Below are 20,275 nucleotides of genomic sequence, written 5' to 3'. Positions count from 1 at the left end.
CATTTCTCACAGGCATTTTTCTATCCTTGATTGTAGGAATCTCCTTCCAACAAAGCTCTGTGGGTGGGACAGACAAGCCCTTGGTTTAGGAGGCCCAGAGGGAGGCTTTAAGCCTGGTTCTCATTTTCTGAACTTGGTCATGGTTGGAGGATCAGTGCACAGAAAGTGGAAAGATGTCACAGGCTGGGTACAGAGAACAAGCCCATCATTCAGCCTCCACTTCCCTGCAGAAGAGCAAGAATACTGTGGCACAGGTGGAGCCTCCTTGTATCTTGATATATTGTATCCCTGTGCTGTGTATCAGTATGGATGTCTGCCTGTCTGTCTGAAGAGCAGGGCAAAATCTCAAAGGGTTTTCACCTGAAACCAGCAACACAGGTCGCTTTCCCTTTGCCCGGTCAGAAAGAGAAGTTGCCATCCAAAAATTGTCAAGACAAATGACCGTAGAACTTTCCCATCCTGTGATCTGGGAAAGCCTCCCAAGACTTGTGCCACCAAGGGATTCTCAGACGGGCCAACATGCACCAACTTGTCTTTCAAGAACTTCATGCCGTCTCACCCCATGCCAGTGGGCACCAGTGAAAGTCATTCACCCCTGCCTGCAGGGATGGACTGGATGGTTCCCACCAATGCAGTTCTTTACAGCTGCAGTTTGAGTTAGAGATGTGGTATTCCTACTGTTTTCAAGCTCACATCAGAGCTGTTCAGCTCAGACCAGTGTCTACTTGTCACACAGAGCTCTGCCACCAGAGCAGAGCGAAAGCTGCTTATAAAGCCATGCCCAGCTCTGGTTCTCTCACCCTGTGTGCTAATCAGCCTGCCTGCAGAGCACCCTGTGCCACAGAATCCTGTTTAATTTTTTTTTTTCCCAGGTGGGCATTGTAATAGCAGCCCCTGATTAAATTCTTCTGGAAGGTAGAAGAGTTCATTTAATTGTCAGTTTAGAAGTGGTCAGCTCTGTCTGCCTTGCTTTCTTGCTTAGGTACAAAATGTACTTCCCAAATGAAAGTGTGGAGTCACGGGTCACAGTCTGATGGAGTCCCGACAGGACAACTGAGCCAGTATGGGTTGGAGCTCTTGGTCGTGCATGTTACATGAACAAGGATTTCCCTTTATCTCATTTTGCCTATGTAAGCCATTTACATTTGCATACTCTTAGGGCTATAGGTATCTCACTGGAATTTTGCTCTGCTGAGTACAGTTTTCACTACAGGACTTGCCTTGCACTACATGGGAAGGGACTGTAGGAGGAAAGCATTCTATTCAAAGCAGAGAAATTTCAGATTGAAATGCCAAGGCTGGGGAAGAACTTCTGATCTCCTTGGTCTGACTTTGGCATCATTAATTTGGTGATATGAGATCTGCTAGGGGTCAATCACATGCTTTTGCTAGGCTGGCTCAGGCCACAGGCTGTAAAAAGAAATATGAAAAATGGTGGAGAAATAGATTTTATTGTTCTTTCTTCCAAAGCACTCATGAAAATTAATGGCCATTTCATTCACGAGCTCTTTCCATTACTGGTAGGGGAACCATAAAAACAAACCTTAGTTCTTTTTGCGTGTCAGTGCCTGAGCTGCCTCAATGTGTTTTCAGTAGTTCTTGCAAGGCAATGTGACAAGCAGATATTTTTGAAGGCAAACTGATGTGCCATTTCCATAATTAAAATTCTGTGCTTCCTCCAAGTATTGAGTCCTTTATGGCTTCAGTAGAGTACAATTGCAGAGTTTGAAATAAATCCTGTCTTGGTCAAATACATCATCTAAGCCCCTACCTTAGTGTCTGACTGTAATCTGGCCAAAAGCAATCATTAATACTGTAGCAGGTAAGACAAAAATATAGGTTGGAAGGCACATAAAAAACATCTCTAGAAAAAAAAATTAGAAAGTCAAGATATAAACATACCCTTCTCTTGCCTCTATTATTTTACAGCCAAGAATTTCCTGTGTAGAAAATCTATTCTGGCTCCTTTAACCCAAGTTGATGTTGTCAGCTGTACACAATTTTTTTTTTTCCTTCAGAAACATCTGCAAGTCTTGTTTCCCTCTTTGCAAATTCATACATAAATAAAATTAAAGGGTGTTGCAATCCAGGTGTTTTAATGCTGTGTTATTTACATGTCTAAACATAGGCACCTGAGTTTCAATGTGAGAAACCTGTACTCTGTATTGCTCATGTTCTGTGAGTAAAATGGGAACTTGTTTTCAGTGTCTGCTGGTAGATGATTTTCCTCCTAGTCAGTTGTAACTTCCCCAGTATGTGTAGGCTATTGTTAGGTAGACAATAGGTAATAGTCTACCTTCCAGCTCACCTATCCAAGCAGCACTCACCTAGCTGCAAAAGTGTTTAACACTGTTGCCAAATATTTTCCTGAAGAGGAGGATAGACACGCCTGCCCATAACCTGGGATCTCCTCTCCTCCCTTGGGTCGCATCCTGCCCCCAGGATCCTTCTTGATGCCAGCGTGTCTGAGTCAGGTAAAAGCACAAAAATGGTGCAGTCAGCTATTTCCTGCTCTGTTTATTAGTTGGGTGTTTAGTTTGGACTCAGCTCATCACTCTTCACGCAGGAAACTCCCATTGACTTCACTGGGAACACTGTCTGAGCAAGGATTTCTGAGCAGGGCTTCTTGATGGGGGATGGCAGGACAGGACTGAGCACAGAAGTACTTGGCTCCTACCGGAGCAGAGACGGTGAAATGGCCATTCCTGATTTTTCATAGCAGGCTTCAAGGTACTTCACAAATATGAAAAATTGTATTTTGTATTGCAAAAACTGGTTACCAAAACAAAATGGTGAAGCTAAACAGGGTAGTGTTTTAGGAATTCTTGGTGGCAAATCAATGTCATCATGTGATGCAAACTAGGTGAATGTAGAGCTATATTTACCTACAAGGGATGCCACATTTCTGGGAAATTTTAAGGAACAACTACTAGCTTCAGTCAGCCTTCCACATGGGAATACATGCAGATATGTTAAAAAAAAAAAATCCTGTCAGAAATATCTTAAAAGACCATCTTATAGCTGGCACTTTTGTGACAAACGTGCTTCAATCACCTGAAAACCCACATAATGATAAGAGAAGCCTCTTTCTGGGAATGAGACAACCGGGCTGGGAAGTATACTCGGCAGGTGGCAACACTGGATGGACAGTGGGAGGGAAGGTACCATTTCTACTTGTATAAAATTACTAGAGAGATTTAAAAATAATTTTTTGATAGGAAATAGTCTTTCAAAACCTCTCCTGGAAGGCACTTGCTGACGTACTGCCTGAGTGCTGCATCTGAAACAGATCATACTGCATAGGCTGTGAAATTCTGTAACTTACCTTATTATGTACAATTCAGGGATGCACAATCACTATGTATTCCACCTCAGCCTTGCTTTTTCATTCTATGACCTTGGATGAATTCTGGAGGAATACCCTTTTCCCAGAAAATTTTTAATGAGGCAATATTTGCAGCAGACAGAGATGCCACTCCTGAGCAACGGGTCAGTACAGACAGCCAGAGAACACAGCTCTGTCAGGTTTGTTTGGCTTTCTGCTCCCACCCAGAATGAACAATACCATTAGTTGCAGACCTCCTGCATCATTGATGCATTTCAGAGAGACATGTCTAAATCTTCAGGGGTTTCATCCTGCTAGCAATGTAAACTTCTCTCTTCCCAAACACTTCAGAGGGACTTAGGAGTTCCACTTCACCTGCTTTTGTGATTTGGCCATAAGAAGATTGTAGGCTGTCTTCTCACTTATATTTCTACTGGGAAATACTGGATAGGCTTTTGTCTGGCTATAGATGTTGATATCTTGGAACAAGTCCCTTGAAGTGAGTGAATGAAAAGGAAAGAGATGCTACTCAACACCAAACCATAAGCACAAAAATGTGAATAAACAAAAATAAACCAGACCCCTCAAATTCTGAAGATAAAAAATGTTTGATTCAATAAGGAGATGGGAAAAAAAAAGGGAACTAATGAATGATGAACAGTTTACTCAGTTACATATTTGTCGTCCACAGCCTATCCCCTGGTCCTGGGCATTTCTTAACCAGGCCTGCAAGATCTTGCTTAGGCTATCTTGGCCCTGGATTCTGTGGGGACAGCACCTAACCCCTAGCACACAGTGTATTTTGGTATGTGCCACAGCTTCATCTGACAAGTGTTGGACAAATTATTGCATGCCCTCTTTCACTGCCTTGTCGTCATACTTGTATGTGAAACTACATGCGTGCAAGCTGCAGAGAGGGGCAGCATGATGAAGAGGAGAGGGAGGAGGGAGGTCCAGCCTGTGAGCAAGAGGCCTGAAGTAGCATGAGGGAAAAGGTGTTGAAAGTGGGATGGGAGAGGACTAGCAGGTTGGGGGCTAGCCTTTACAGGAGAGCGAGCCAGGGGTAGAGAAGAGGTTGACAGTCCACAAATGTTACTGCAAGGAGGAGGAAAATGCCTGTGTGGCACGTTTCGTCACACCAGTTGCTTCAGAAATCAGTATTCAAGGGAAAAGGAGCTCAGCTAATGGAGAGAGCTGTACTGATGCTGTGACCAAAGGCTGACAAACGTGCCACACTGACCATGTGTTTATGCCAGAGGCAGGAGAAGGATCACAGATTTGGCTAGCACTTGGGATTTGGGGGCTGTAGGCAAAGTGTGGGGCTCCACATCTAAGCATCCAGGATGTATCTGGAGCAAAAGCCCCAAAACAGTTAAAGGGCTTAATTTGGCTCCTCTGTTCTGCAGGTAGGAATAAAAATGAAAACTCATCCAAGCCCTGAAGTTACCTGGTGACTCTGCTCAGCAGTTGAGATGTCAATGTGATGTGCTCCACATAAAAGCAACACAAAGGTGAGCCCTGCCCAGAGAACTGAAATGCAAGTATGATGGGCAAGATAAAAGGCTGATATAATGCAGAGGAGGAAGGCACAGGGTAAGAATAACATGAACATGACAAGATTATGACAGTAGTTTCAACACACTAAGACTAGGTCTTTCAACAACCGGTTGCTCAGTTGAACTTTGGGAAGCATTTTGGAGGACAATGAGGGTGCCAGGGGGGTCCTCTTGCAAAGCTTAATAAAAGAGCTCCTTTGAAATCCTGACAACAGCAACATTAAAAGTATTCCTGGCTGCAGTGAGGGGCCTCTTGAGATCTTGTTGTGCTGGAGACTTGGGAAGGGATAGAGACTTGCAAACTGAGTATTAATCCTCTTTGCTCCTGGCTCAAAATGACTCACAGTGTTTCTGGATAATTTATTTAAACTCTGATTTCTCCTTTGGAAACATGGGTTTCATATAACTGGTTTGCTTGTAAAACTCTTTGGGATAGTGTTAAATTTGACCTTCCACAGTACAGTGACAGCACCGAATGAAACCCAGAGAAGGAACTGGATGAAGCCAGCTAGAAAGTGGCACAGGATTTGATTGAGATTAGAACCAAATGGGTAATAGTTTATGGGGGACAAATATGTCAAGGAATGTTGATGTGAGTGGGCACAGAAGCAGCAGGTAGAACATTGTCATTTGTGCACAGCATGGAGTTTTGTGGCTGTAGCAGCTCTCATATTGCTGTCTGGCAGAGTGACTTCTCCATGTTCCCTTCCTCTCACTCATCTCTCTTCTGTTTCTGTGCTTGCCCCAGCTTCTCTACAGTAGCTTTCTTCTTTTTGTCTTTTGTCTTTCTGGTGCACTCTCAGTGCCCATGGCCCAAGTGTCAGGGTGCCCTGCTCCCTGGGGCAAGGTGAGAGCTGCTGCTGAGGCTACCCACAGTTCACACACCACTGAGGTGTCCAGCAGCTACAGACCATTCAGAAACTCCAGCCCTGTTTTCAGAATTGAGACTCAGTTTTGCTGCGGGTTTGAGGCTCACAAGCATGAGCAGCACCGTGCTGCCAGAACCTGCAGCTCAGCAGCACCTTGGTGCCCAACCCAGCTGCCAGCCTGGCACTGCCAGCAAGGACCCCTCCAGTTCTGCTTGCACCTTGCTCAGTTTTTGCTGAGTTCTCCCTTGAGCCTCATAGGCAGCTGGTGACCAGGAACACAGAGGAGACAAAATATTAAATTGCTGGGAAAAAGCCACAGAAGTTAGGAATGAACCTTACACCTGCTCCACATTTCGGTACCACTAAGACATAAAGTGACTCAGGGTTACAGTGAGAGAGGCGTCTGGACACGGCAGGGGCAATGCCCTTCACTGTGTGTGTTACTCACAGACGCGTAGCCACGGGAAGAAACAAACGCATAAGGAATTATAAGACTTCCTGGGATAATCTGGATGCGGCTGGGAAATGCTTCACTCGCGGAAGGGAAGGGTGAGGGTGTCCCGGAGGTGCGGAGGGGGATGATGGCGGGAAGGCTGAACGCGCCGGGGCAGTGACCGGGCTGGTTTCCTCTCCCGCGCCGGGACAGGGGCCGTGAGGGGCTGTACCGGGGCCGTGAGGGGCTGTGCGGGGCCGTGAGGGGCTGTACCGGGGCCGTGAGGGGCTGTACCGGGGCCGTGAGGGGCTGTGCGGGGCCGTGCCGGGGTGTGCCGGGGGCGGAGCGGGCCGGGCCGGGCCGGGCCGGGCGGGGCGGAGCGCGGAGAGCCGCCCGCGGGAGGCAGCGCGGCCGCGGGGAGCAATGCCCGTGCCCGTGCCCGTGCCCGTGTCCCTGCCCCTGCCCGTGTCCCTGTCCGTGGCCGTGGGGCGGTGAGCGGCCATGCCGCGCAGGGCGGAGCGCTGCCTGCAGATCGCCCCGCACTCCCTGGCCATCGTCCTGGACGCCGCGGGCGGGGGGCGCCCGGGGGGCGACGGGGCCGGGGCCGGAGCGGGGCCCGCGGAGGAGCTGGGCCGACACCGCATCGGCTACGAGATCTTCGCGGACTTCAAGCGGGAGAACATGCAGCACTTCTGGGACCGGCGGGCCACGGCGGCGGTGGCCGAGACCTTCTTCCTGGGCTGGATCGACGAGCAGGTGCTGCTGGTGCAGGGCAAGGAGGAGCACCTGGAGGTGCTGCGGCAGGGCTGGGCGCGCCGCTCGCTCAAGCCCCCCAGCGGCTTCCACATCAAGTGCCTGGGTAGGTGCCGCCGGCCGGGACCCCCGGCGGGGCCAGGGAGCCGGGGCGGGACCGGGAACCCTCCCCCCGCGGGGCTTTACTCCCAAAGGGGCTGTGGGCCAGAGGGCTGAGCCGGGATGCGGCTGATGGAGTTCTCCGGGAAGGGCTGTGGGAGAGGCGCGTTCCCCCGCTCCCTTCAGCGGGCGAGGGGAAAACATAACCTGGAAGAGTCGGGATATACCCCCTCCAGGATGAAATGCCTTGGTTCGGGAGTTGCAAGCTCTGTGTAGTATTTCCAGGTGTGCTGAAACAGTGTTTTACTTTATATTCGACTCGACGTGCTAGATCAAACCTGTATCCCCGAGTGAAGGTGTATCCCGTGCTGTGAGGGTGTCTGTCACAGCCAGAAATGGTAGTAGGGGATGAGTAACGTGTGGTTGTTTGCAGTGCAAGGCAGGTAGGGGACTTTTGGAGTTGTAAATGGCAAGTCTGTTATGCCATGGTGGGCTGAAGGTTCAAGTGTAAATGTGGTTCCCTAAGGGAATCCCATCAATGGGCAGGGGCCTAGAACAAAACACACCCGGTCCTGAATTTTCTCTACAAAAAAAAAATCCTAGCATGGAGAGCAAAAATGTTTCAGCACTTATTTTGACATGAAAAAAAGCAACAGACAAAAAACAACTCAACCCCTCCACCACCACCCCCAAAGTCTAAGATAAAAAGCTGTGGCTATTTGGTAGGTATACTGGAGAGTTGTGAAGAACAGCAGAACATAAATTTTTCTTAAGATTTAAAGCAACTCAACATTCATCACAGCTTGAAACATGCAGCTTCTTTTGTAGAGAGAAGGAAAATTGTGAGAATTTGCTTTATTGCATGCTTAATTACTTGCCGTGCTGCAGTGAGGCAAACTGTCTTTTCCTTGTGTACAATTTCTATAATCTATGTCCTATGCAGCAGTCACCATGAACAGGCCACAAAGCTAGAGATGCTCTCTCTGTGCTGGAAGTTTCAGACCCTTAAAACAGGATGCTTACATGCATTTATTTCCAAAAAAATTAGCTGAGTAAGAGTCCTGAAAAGAATGGAACATGAATATTCAAGGCTTTCCAGTTTCCTGTTTTTAATCTGGCATTTGAATGTTTTTAGCTGCCTTTTGTCCTTTTGAACAAGCAATGCAAACTCTTATCATTTCTAGTTATTAGCAGTCTTGTCCCTTGCAGAGTTGTCAGACACTTATCTGTCACTCAGTGTTTTCCCATTGGATTTACTTGAATATTACCATTTTTTTCTGTGCTGGGAGGGAAGGTCAAGGCAAGTTGCCCTGTTAAAAATGAGCTGATTAACCTTTTTTCCTCATAATAGCCAATATTTCTTTGAACCTCAGATGACAAAACAGTGTTGCAGAGCAGGTGGTTAATCCTGCTCTGGTGAGAGAAAGGTTTTGTGTGGTCCAGCACTATTTGGAGAAGGGAAGACGTTGGACAGTGGTCAGTGCTAGCTGCCCAGCCTAGCTCATCTGGGCTTTTTGCCTGCAGTTGGATGGAGGATGAAGAGCTTTTGAATCAGCCCTGTCACCTGATGGAGTATCAGGGTCAGTGTTTGATTTTTGGGGTGTACCAGGACCTTGCTCATTGGTGACATTCCTCAGCCTACTGCCCAGGAGGTGCATTCTGACCTTGACTTTACTAAAGCTACCCAAGGAATGTAAACAGGTCTTTGTGGCCTATCTTAAAATATGGAAGCAAAACTTTTGCTGGAAGTTCACGTTAATAAGTAAGCTCATTGGTGTGCAAATAATAGGCATTCCTTTGGGGAGTTATCTTTGCTGCAAATTTACAAAAGACTGGAGCCAGAGATTTTCATTTGGCTTTAAAAATAGCAAATGCCTCTCAGCATTTGATTAAAGGCTATGACAGAAGAGCAGGGACCTGTTGGAGTCTTGCCTGTGCTAAATATGATGGGAGGAACTGATTGACTTTTTTTTTTCCCCACTGTTTTTTTTTTCCACTCCCAGACTGATAAATCATGTATTGTATCTAAGTAGATTCAACTTGCACTTACTGAAAAGTTAAAGAATTGTCAAAATAATGGTCTTGGCCTGTGGGCATGAGCATCTGCTTAAATGCATGTAATTGTATTTTCAACATAATTAGGTACCTAATGTGTAAATGGCTGTGACTTATTGAGGAACTCTCTCACTTTATTATCTACTTTGTTTCATTAAAACAGCAAATAACACATAGACAAAAAGAAGAGGTTCCAATGCTTTTCAGCTTTAAAAAGTCTGGTTGGTAACTTAGGCTGATAAGAAAACTTGCCTGCTAGGAGTTGCAGAATAGTAATATTTTACTCCTGTTAATAAATAACTGGTGGGGTCAAGGGGAAAAAGTGGCACAGTGTTTTTGATGGAGGTGATGTTGTTTTCTCTTGCTCTGGTCCAGCTGGTAGTCCCCATGCTGTGGTGGGAATAGGGGTTGTCATGCCTGGGCATAAGGGGGTGCATGGGGGGACTGACCAGGGGGTCTTTCTCTGCACCCCAGGGCCATTGGAATACCTGCACAATGCTGTGATAAGTCGTGGGGTGGGTTCTTGTCTCGTTTCTCAGCTGGCTGTCTCTTAGCAGACAGGTGGGGACAGATTTCTGCCTCACCTGCCCCTGGAGTCCAGCTGGGATGGAGTAGCTGCCTGTCACAGCGTGGTGTGGGAGCAGCATTCCAGCCTCCTGTTGCTGCCTAACATGGGGCAAGGGACAGAAGGGTCTCCTCAGCTGCACAACCTCCATGCACAGGTAGTAGGGAGCCTTGGACAACACTTCCCTTCCCCTATATTAAGTGTGAACATGGCACAGAAATCACAAGTGCAGCCTGACTTTCAAACCTCTGCTGATGTGTTGCTGGTGTTTCTTTTTCACTGTGCTCCAGAGCCTTGGCTTTGGTGGCTTATGGAGGCTGTGGAGATAACAACTGGAGAAAAAAGTAGCTGCTGAGGAGGGAATACTAAACCTCTAGTGTGCATAGCATGTTTCCTGCTGCTGGAGTTGTAAAATATAAACCAGGAGAGACTCACTGCTGAAGTCTTCCCACCTTTAGGTCACCCTGACTTGATAATGAAAAGTTCATGAAGGTATAATCTGTAGTTAGCAGGGACTGGACAGTCCTATCATGCTCAGTGCAGGTGTACCTGAGACCCAAAGTGAATGGATTAAAATTTGCATGAGATTACAGTGTCTGAAGATTTGAATTATACAATGAGACCTTAGAATTAAATACAGCAGGAATATGAAGCACATGAGAGATTTGCTTATAGCACTGATATCTTAGGGCTGGAGGGTATGGGGGATGAAGTGGTTCATGTGTGACTTCTAAACTTACTCCTCTGGCAGTTTTCTTAAACTAAATGGTTACACCATGAAAGCTTGCTCAGTGACCAGTTTTGCAGTGATCAAAGTTATTTGCATATTAGGAAATTGTTGGGTGCATTGAGGTTTTCAAATTGGCAGATGGGAAACTTTGAGAAACATAAGCATTCTTTGAATAAACAGAATCCCCAAACCAGCACTTGCTTAATATGTTGATTTAGGGGGTCAAGAAAGCCTTATGCAAATCTATGGGTCCAGTGATGAAATTCATTGTCTTCAGAAACTCTCTTGTAACTTTGCAAGACTTTTGCAACTTAAGTCTTTAATGAGCGTTAGTATTTTAATAAGATTTCTCTTTTTGACACACCTTCTATTTGCACTCACTAATATTTATCATCCTGGAAGCTGATTTTTTTTTTTTTTTTAACCTTTCAGCTCTTCTGTGCTAGGTGCTGTCAGTGACCCAGGATGTTCCACCTCATTTTCACATCTTCATCACCTTTTGTGTTCCCAGATGAGACGTCCTTCTGTATCTCTTGCTCTTGATTTCCGTGTCATGGACAATGGGCATCTTTGAGAGGCTTTCATACGCTTCACAGACAGGCCATGCCCTTTTGTGAAGATTGCTTGAAAAGAAGTGACCAAACTTTATAATAATAACCCTTTGGCCATGCCCAGAGCAATTTCTCCAATTAGAAGCTGATGTTTAGATGGAGTTTTTGAGAAATGTATGTGCAATAATTAAACTAACTAGCAGGAGTTATAATTCAGTGAAGTCGGCAGGGCCGGGCTGTTGTGCATTGTTCCTGCTTGGCCAAGCGTAGGGGGGAAACTTCTTTTGCCACGCTGGGAGTTGGAGCTAAGTGCTCCCTTTCTTTTCTCTCCCTGCCATATCCTCTCATGCCACCAAAAAATTAAATTAACACCCCACCAGTTTAGGTTCGGTAGTTTTCACAATAAGTTTTGCAGTCATTAGTGGATGATTATGGTGAAGTGTAGACTGTTGGACGTTAAATGTTATTCATCTATAGACCTTTATAAATAATGAATTCCCTTTTTTCCTACAAATTATCTCCTTTATTTAATGAAAATTTCTCTTCAGTGAGGGACCATTAGATTTCATACTAATAAAACCTCCCATGACTTTACCACACACTCAGCTACACTTTTGCATACCTGGTGATATTACCATGGGAAATTCAGTGGATTTAAACAACTTTTTTTTTTTTTCCTTCTCTACCACTCCAACCTGGAGCCAGTTAGAGATTCACTAAGCACTTTTTATATGTGTGAGGTGGTTATTGCAGCTGGAAAAAAAAAGGGTAAACTTAGGCTTATGGCCAGGCTGAAGTGCTTATGAATTTACTCCCAACTCTCAGTAAAGAACTTCACTACTCAAAAGTATTGGGTTGGGCCTTTAATGTAATTTGTAAAAGCAGCTTTCAGAGGCTGGGGAGACAGAGACAAGAGCTAAATGAGTATGGACTGCATATAAAGTGCCTGATTTCTCAGTATGTGGTTTGTGCTTGTGTTGTGGGAATGAAGTCTTAGAGTCAGAATTGCTTTCTGCTCTTTAAAGAAAACTGTGCATGGCCCGCAAGGCTAGTGCTAGTCATCAAAAATGAAAGTGAAAAGTGAAAGTAAAAAGAACACAAGGGAAGGAAAGACATGGCCTATTTAATTTCATTTTTTCACTCAAAGCAGCTTCTCTTGAACAAGCAAAGTCAAATACAAAGATCTGTGATATTCACTGTGCAACTCAAGGGAAGGATTTAAAAGGTTAATAGCCAGCTAGTACTGTCTCCCCACCTCCTTCCTCCCCACAAAGAGCACCATTGTATAGGAAAGCATCTTTTCTGGTGGCAAATAAGTCATGCAGCCTTGCAAGTTAAGTGCATGCTCTATGTGAAAAGCAATGTGTAAGGGAAGTGGTGGCCCAGAGCAGCCCTTGGCCATGGGGCTTTGACAGCACAAGAGATCTCCATCTCTTTGTTTGTGCATGAGGGTCTGCTCTTTAATTAAATGCTCCTCGTTCCCTTCCTCAAAGGGCCCTTGTCTTTGCTGAGGAGCAGCACAGTGGGTGAGCACTGAATGAAGCCCTTGTCAGGTGTTATTCCCAGCACTTAAGGGCTGCCAGCATCATGTGCCTCCAGACCAGTCACTAAATCATCTTTCCATCTGCCCCGCTCTTCCTTTTACATAGTCATTTTTGGATTTTGGAAGACTGAGGTGACTGAGGTGAATGAGGCATCCAGGGGCCATGCAGTGGATAACCATGGAGCTGCTAGTCACAGGCACCTTCATCCTGCCCGCTCATTTTTACCATTTTATGGCCATTTTTACCATTTTATGAAAACTCAGTTGTTTCCCCTTTTGTCCATCTTTGTAATTTGCTAATAAGAGTCACGTTGTTAAATACTTTACTTACCAAATTGTAATGATTTTAGTTGACAAAGTACAGGCCTTCTGTGCGTGTTGCCTCAGTTTAACATTTTGCTTTGAGTAAGTTTTGATTCAAAGAATGGCTTGGGTTGGAAGTGACCTTAACAATAATCTCATTCCAACCCCTGTGCCGTGGCCAGGGAACCTTCCACTAGACCAGGTTGCTCAGAGCTCCATCCAACTTGGCTTTAAGTGCTTCCAGGGGTCAGACACCCACAGCTTCTTTTGACAACCTGTTCCAGCACCTCACCACCTTCACAATAAAGAAATTTGTCCTAGTATCTATGCCAAACCTACTCTCTTTCAGTTTAAGGCCATTTCCCTTGTCCTATCACTACATGCCCTTGTGAAAAGTCTCTTTTCCAGCTCTCTTGCAGGCCTCCTTTAGGTACTGGAAGGTACTAGAAGGCTTCTCAGTCTGTCTCTGAGAGAAGTGCTTCAGCTCCTGAGCTGGGAGAAATGTGCATTTAGTGAACAGAGAAAGGTACTAGGAAGGGTGAACTGTGTCTGAAAACACTGCTGTCCCTGGGCTTGACTGGCAGGTTTCTGTTCCAGCTCTTTTGTAAAGACAATGATAACAAAGTTGGTGCTCTCTCCCGGCAATTCTGGTGCTGTTTCCTCAAGCCATGATTTTGGATGGTAAATCTCCTTTCTGCAGGCCAGGAGAATCACAGCTTGTCCTCCAACAGAATGTGCCAAAGCATTACCACATTCTTGTCTGCATTTTAGATACACTTTTTGAGAGTGTAGCAAAAAAGGTGCAACCCAAGTGGATTGGGCATCCTCCAAAACTCCTGGCATCAAAAGCTGCTTCCCAAGCAACATCACTCCTTCCCTTGGCTATGGCAAACATGATAGGCAGGCTTCTCTTTTCTTTTAGCAGTCAAGGAAAGCCTGAAGTGTTCAGAGAAAATAAAAACTGCAACCAGATGGTGGCTTCCTCTGCAGAAACTGAGGCTGTGAAATGTGAGGATGGATCTTCTTAATAGTTTTCTGTAATAACAGAAATTTAACAGGGTTCTGAAAATTCAAGCTGTCTCCAAACTTTTTCTTCTTTGTTTTAAATACAAAAACATAAATGTTTTGATTATTTTCTAATGATGTTGACTGCTGGGAATGTTATTACAGTCTCTGGTTTCCGATATTGAAACTGCTCCCTGGGTGGGCCAGATCTGGAAAGATTTTTAAGGATATTACATTCTTGGAATAAAATCCCTTCACCTAATATGTAAACATGCTTTCTTCTGTCTGCTGTACTTGATCCCTCTATTTATGACCTGGGATTTCACCTGAGAGCTGTGATGAGAAGTATCTGAATGTAAAGAATGTGCAAACACATATTTTGATGAAACAAAGTGTTCCCATGTTGATATTTGAGCAGGTCTTCATGCCTCCTTTTTAAATTGGGGTCCTGTTCTGAGCCACAGTAGCAGTTGAGCACACATTCAAAGGTCAATAACTACCCAGGGAATCTGAACAGGGGTTCTTCTAGTTGCACCTTTTTTTCCTATAACAGAAAAGCAATGGTGTAATATTACCATCAGCACTTATTAAGCTATATTTGTTTTTCTTATGAAAGCAAGTTACTATTCTGTGCACTAAATTAATACACAGAGTGATGACTTCTATAGTGTATTTTCTGGACCTGGATATTATTCTAATCCATGTAATATGAGATTTTGTTGTTGTTCTTGCACATGAGGACAGGATGGGGTACCAAAATAGCAGAAGTTGGAGCAAAACACAGCAGCCTTTTAGCTTAACTTTGAATTCCACCATCAGATAATTAACAAAGAAACATGCAGGTGTATCAAAGATTGCTCTTTTAGAAGTGCAAATCAATTCACTTAAGGTTTGGGAAACAACTCCAAATTTGGTTCTTTACAGAATCAGAATACTGTGCCTGTGTAAAATGCTTCTACCTAAAGAGCCTGGTTTGGGTATATTCCAGACACTTTTGTTTTAAAGCAATTTTTGGTAACTGTTAGTGCTTCAGAGGGTACATATGCTGGCTCATGCATGTCTTTAGAGGAGGATGAGAATGCTGAAGGACCCATTGCTGGCCCCAGAATGGGGAATCCCACTGATAGAGCAGAATGGACTCTTGCATGGTGACACGAAGGCTTTCACAATTGCATGGCCTAAATCACAGTGGCCTGTAGGCCTGGACTGCCCACGGGGCAGGCTGTTTCCTTCTTCTGGTGCCAGCAGAAGGGGAATAAAGGCATGTGCTGGGGCTGGTCTGTGGCTGAGCAAGTGTCTCAACTCCTGCATTGGTAGCAGGGCAGTTGCATTGTTGTGTCCATCCTCATCAGTAACTGCAGCTCCAGTGACTCCTGCTCATCTGCTGCCTTGCAGTTGTATGTGCTGCAATGTCTTCTCTCACTGGGTGTTCAGAGGCTCCTGAGAAGGAGGGAAACTACAAGAACCGTGTTTTCACTGGAGCTGTAAGACTTGCAGTGTGTTGTTAACATTAGAACAAGCTGGGTGCTGGCAGTGTATTTGAGATTTGGCAGCAGAGTCCTAGGTATTATTGAGGGCGTATAAAATGAGTATTTCTTTTCTAAAGATGGAAACATTTTTTGTTCTTTCAAAAAGTCTTATTGCAAGTCTAGGAAAACGTTTAGATGAAGAATAAAAATTAATACTCACTTTTCCAGATTATAGTTGTATATTCCACTTTGGTCGTAATATCCATGAATATCTCTCTATATGCAGCAGCCTTTCTCCAGGTTGTTGGGAGAAAGGCTTGATGGCCTAATAAATATATCATGTCTACTTACCTTGTGTTAACAGTATCCTTGGGTGCATGAGGTTACAGAGTCCTGCTACTGTGCCAATAGCAGTGCATACAGTTTATTATTAATGTCACTTTGCAATGAGAGCAGCTTGACATAAATAAGGTTTATCATTGTCTGTTAATTTATTGTGTTTGAATTCTGAAGAGGTAACTGAAGTCCTGTAAGCTCCATGTGATGCTGCAGTGAACTTCCGTATGTTTGGTGGGGTTTTTTTGTAGTTTTGGGGGTGGGGGTTGGGTTTTTTTGGGGGTTGTGTTTTTTCGTTTCTGTTTTTTTAATTGCTTTTCTTTTAGGGGAGGTGTTTTACTCAAAGGATTCATGATGTAGTTTTTGGCTGTGAGTAGTTCTTAGGCTGCCCTTGAGCCTTCCAGCCACTCTTCAGCATGTGTGGAACTGGACCATGTCCTTGACTCCTACTCTGGCAGACCAGCATTAAATGTTTGCTCTCCTGCTTGTGCATATTGCAGGGCTACTGCCCAAACAAGTTCCCTTTTCACTGACAGATGAAATAACAATAGCTGGCATTAAGAGAAAGCCGAGTGTTTTCTTTGGGTTTCTCTGAAGGGCCTCCTTTGTCTCTACTGTCTCTGCTCAGGGAAACATGTACACATTGCTAAGTCTGAGGATGCTATTGAGATGCTCTGGCTTGTGAAGTCAGGAGTAGGTCAGCACCCCTGTGAAGATTTCCATCTCCTTGGTGTGCCTGCTGCTCCTGGTAAGGCTTTGCAAGTAGTCTAGTGGAGTGGTCCAGGCTGATGTGGGCAATCTTGAGAGCACAAAGCAGAGGGTGCAACATCCACAGCACCAGGAAGGAGAGTAGAGGAAAAGGGTCCTGGTGGACTGCCCCTTATTCAGTATTTATTGGGCTCAAAGCAGGAGAAAATTATGGACATCTGGATGAGTCTGAACACATGTTTATAGGGGCCTGATACCACCTGAGTGGCCCTGGTCTAGCTGTGGGAAGTTGGCAACTCACCTGGGCTGTAGGGATGTCCTAATGAATCACAGGCTCACAAAGTGTTTTGACCAGTTGAAAACCAGGATTTTAAGATCTATTTTTAAGCAAATACAGTATCTAACATAGTAGTCATTATTAGCAGAGGAGGTTATTGAAAATAAATAAAAGGAGGAAGGAATTTTTTCCCTGGTTTAACAATGGAAAAAAGAATTTAAGGGAACACATTAACCCACTGTCCCTGAAGTGGGGAGGGAAAAAGCTTTGATGACACTAAACTTTGCTGCCACCATTGCTGGTTTATCACAATTATCCTATTGGATAAACATAAATATCTTATTGGTGTTACTGATTGAAAAATCCTAGGCAGCTTGAGGGAAAAATTATAGTTTTGCAAGAAGCTGCAGAGAAGAAAAGTCACAAAGGGCTAAACTGATAAAAACAGGGAGAAGAAAAATAACTCCAAATCTCTGCAATCTTAGATGGTCTAGGAAAAAGTTTGTTTTTCAAACAGTTTTCTTCAGACCAGATGTCAGCCTTGTAGGGAATCCTCCTTTATGAATATGAAAATCTGGAAAGAGTGAGAGACCTAAAGAGAACGGAAACCAGCCAGCCTTTTAGTGAAATGAGCAGATAATCTTGGACATAGTGCTTCCTTCATGTGGTTGGGAGGCAAGGTTGATAGGTGTCAGGTCTGCTCTGTTTTTGTGAAAAGTGGAGACTTTAATTGTACTTAGGAGGTCTAGCTACATGATATCTCCATTTTTAAGGAGACTGGGACATGTCTGCAACATGGGGATGGGAGAACATAGGGCTCATAGGGTCATGAAGCTTTGCAGTGTTTCTTGAAGAAATTCTGTATGCTTAAGTATTCCCTGCTGGAAGCTCAGGGCAATTTTCAGCTGGACTTGCTTGATATAGACATATGTGTGAGGGTGTATATAGTGTTTTAAGTGCTGTATGAACAGAGGTTTTCCATTCTTTTGAGTGGTCTTGATTCAACAAGGTACAGACACTCACATGTGCTTTTATAGTAAGTTAAGTCTGAGTCTGGTGGGAAGACTCACATTTTTGAATATAGACATGTCATATATTCTTGCATTTGCCTGACTGTTGTTAAGAGATTTGCCAGAGGAATCTCTTCCTGGTTAATGCCAGAGTGGTCATCTGTGTCTAAACCAGGAGCCCTTTGAGAATGAAGCTTGGGAATCCAAGACTAGTATTCTTTCCTTTTTTTTTTTTCTTTGATGTATGTTGTACTCCGAGATATAAATAGCAGAAGAGTTTGCCCAGTTTTTGTAGGTGACTTCAGGAAAATATAAAGAGGAAGTATTAATACTTCAACAAAAGTATGAAGAGGAACTCTTAATTAATACTCTGTCAATAAAGTAATGAAAAGTAGACAACTTGACCTAGAATCATTCTGATTTCTTTCCTTGGGTAGGAATTCATGGCTATCGTTTTGTCATTTTTTATTTATGGCAGTAGCTTGTAGCCTTTAGCTTATAGATTTCTTATTAATTCAAGGTCTTTGGTTTTGTTTCCAAGGTATTTTTTATCATTAGTTTGTCTTTGCTAGAGGTGTATGGATAGAGCTCCTCAGTGAAGCTGATGCCAAATAGCTGTTGGAAGGTCTGTAGGGACTTGCTTCTTGGCTGCCTTTCAAGTGCAGTATGGCTGTGAAATGTTTTAGTGTCAGAATCACTACATCTATCGTTGTTCTGCTTTTCTCTGTCAATAACTAGTCTCATTCAGTGACATATTTGTTCTTAAAGGGGGAAAGCAGATTCATCTGTGTGCCAGCACATGAGTCTTTTAAATTTTTCTGCTCAGATAATCACTTGGCTTAAGGTTTCAGTGGTTACTTAAATTAATCCCAGTGATATCTTTCCAGTCTCTTCAATGTTTGTGTTGAGAGAAAGGCCAAAACATATCCTGTCTGTTGGGAACCACTAGAAACCAATCATCTGGTGAGATGGAAGAAAAGTCAGCTACAGTCTTCAGCATTGATTTTTGCGATGAGTGGCTGGGGTAAAAAAGAAATAATTTTGACAGAGCTTTTCCTACTACTTAGGACAGTATTTAACAATTCAGATGAGTTATTACAATTTTTTCCTTTCTTTTTGTGCTGGGAGCACTTTTGCTTGTTGGCTTGCACACTCATTTGCATCATTTATGCTGCCTCCTGTCCTGGTGAGTAACAATCCACTAGTGTGATGATCCTCACATGAGTGAAAATTCAGCAAATGTAAGTGGTGCTTTTCACTTTTATCATTTTGTGGACCTTTGGAAAAGAGTACAAATCCCTTGGGGACCTGCAGACCCCAAGCTGAAAACTCCTGACCTTGCCAACATCTTACACCTCAATGTGCAGGTACCTACACAGCTGAAGCTTGTGCTCTCCTACCAGTATGCTGCAGACTTACCAGACTTTCCCTTCAGATAATTCACAATTTATCATCTATGACAGCTGCCTTAAGCCTCAATGTTTGCTCTGCACATTTTCCTCATTGTCTTTTCTTCAAGGATACCTGTGGCAGTAACTTTTGGAGCAGCAGGGATGACTGGGAGTTTGATGACTGCAGGCTGGAAAGCTTAGTCCAAGCATTGTTCCTTTCCTTGTGTTTGAGAGCACAAGTCTTTTGGGGCAGAGCACTTGGTGGCTCTGTCAAACTGATGTGCTGGGCACTGCAGTGCTGAGCTGGGGCTAAAGTCCTTAAGTGCTAAAGTCCTACAGTGCAAAACCTTATATAATAATACACACACATGAGGTTACTCGTGAATGAGAGGTAATCTGTAAATAGGCAGCCAGGCAAAGAATTCTTGCTCAAAACCTGCCTGGATTTGCTTTACCTGTTTTCTCACCACTTGGGCAATAGTAATTACTTTTTGTGGCAGTCCTCAGCCTGCTCCGTAAATGAGTTGCATGCATAAGTCTTTCAGGCTTTAGTAGAGCTGTGGTGAGTTTGCAAGCACAGATACTTAGATACGTGTTTGACTTCAATCTGGAGCTGTAAATGTGTAATAGTTCATAAATGGCTATCCTTGCTTTATTTGCAGTTGTTAACTAATAAAATGAGAGCAGGGCCCAATGGGTCAATAGATGTAAGAGGAGACATGTCATACTGTCCCAGTCTGTGGTCTTGTACCCTTGGTATATGACATGTAAACATTACCTGTGATAGCACAGAAGGGAACTGGAGCCTCTCATGGTTTATATGGTATTTCTTTTAATAAACTGAAAGATAGTGATTGTTGTGTGACATTACCTGTAGCTTTTAGTACTGTATATGGGTTCTCGCAGGCTCATTCTTCCCTAATTGTGGTAAGAAAAGAAGAAATTTGCCCCTCAAGGCGTCTCTGCCTCTTCTACTGAAGCATGTTTGTCAGTGCAGTCCTTTTAAGGTTTGTCATCCTTTTAAGGTTTCTTCTTTCTGTGGCAATGCCCAGAAGTATATCTGTGGTAGTGACCTACTCTTGTCCTGGAAAAGCAGAGGTGGAAAGAGAAGTAGTTTCTTGTGGGGTATCGTTCTTTTCCCTTCCTGAAACCACAGGTCTCAGCACTTCTGCAAGATGACTAAGGTTTCTTTCAGCCTTGGGCTCACTGATTCTTCCTGCATGTGTTTCAGCTGAACATAAAAATATCTGACTTAGTTTTGAAGTAGCCAGCTCAGGTGTGGTTTGCATTCTTCAAC

At 44.2% G+C, this 20,275-nt stretch overlaps 1 protein-coding gene across 1 annotated transcript in view; it reads left to right on the top strand.

The window, feature by feature from the left end:
• Positions 1-6,684: 6,684 nt before the first annotated feature.
• The window catches only part of STOX2 (storkhead box 2), a gene marked incomplete at its 5' end in the record, with an annotated part of 140,720 nt that continues 127,129 nt past the window's right edge, over positions 6,685-20,275 (top strand). The window contains one exon of the mRNA XM_083860869.1: positions 6,685-7,042. Coding sequence (XP_083716995.1) covers positions 6,685-7,042 — 358 coding nt within the window. The remainder of the gene's footprint in view (positions 7,043-20,275) is intronic.

This window comes from Zosterops lateralis (genome assembly GCF_965231275.1).
Source record: "Zosterops lateralis genome assembly, chromosome: 5".
Classification (NCBI taxonomy): domain Eukaryota; kingdom Metazoa; phylum Chordata; class Aves; order Passeriformes; family Zosteropidae; genus Zosterops; species Zosterops lateralis.
The sequence above is the reverse complement of the archived record's forward strand: the minus strand, read 5'-3'. Positions and strand labels throughout refer to the sequence as shown.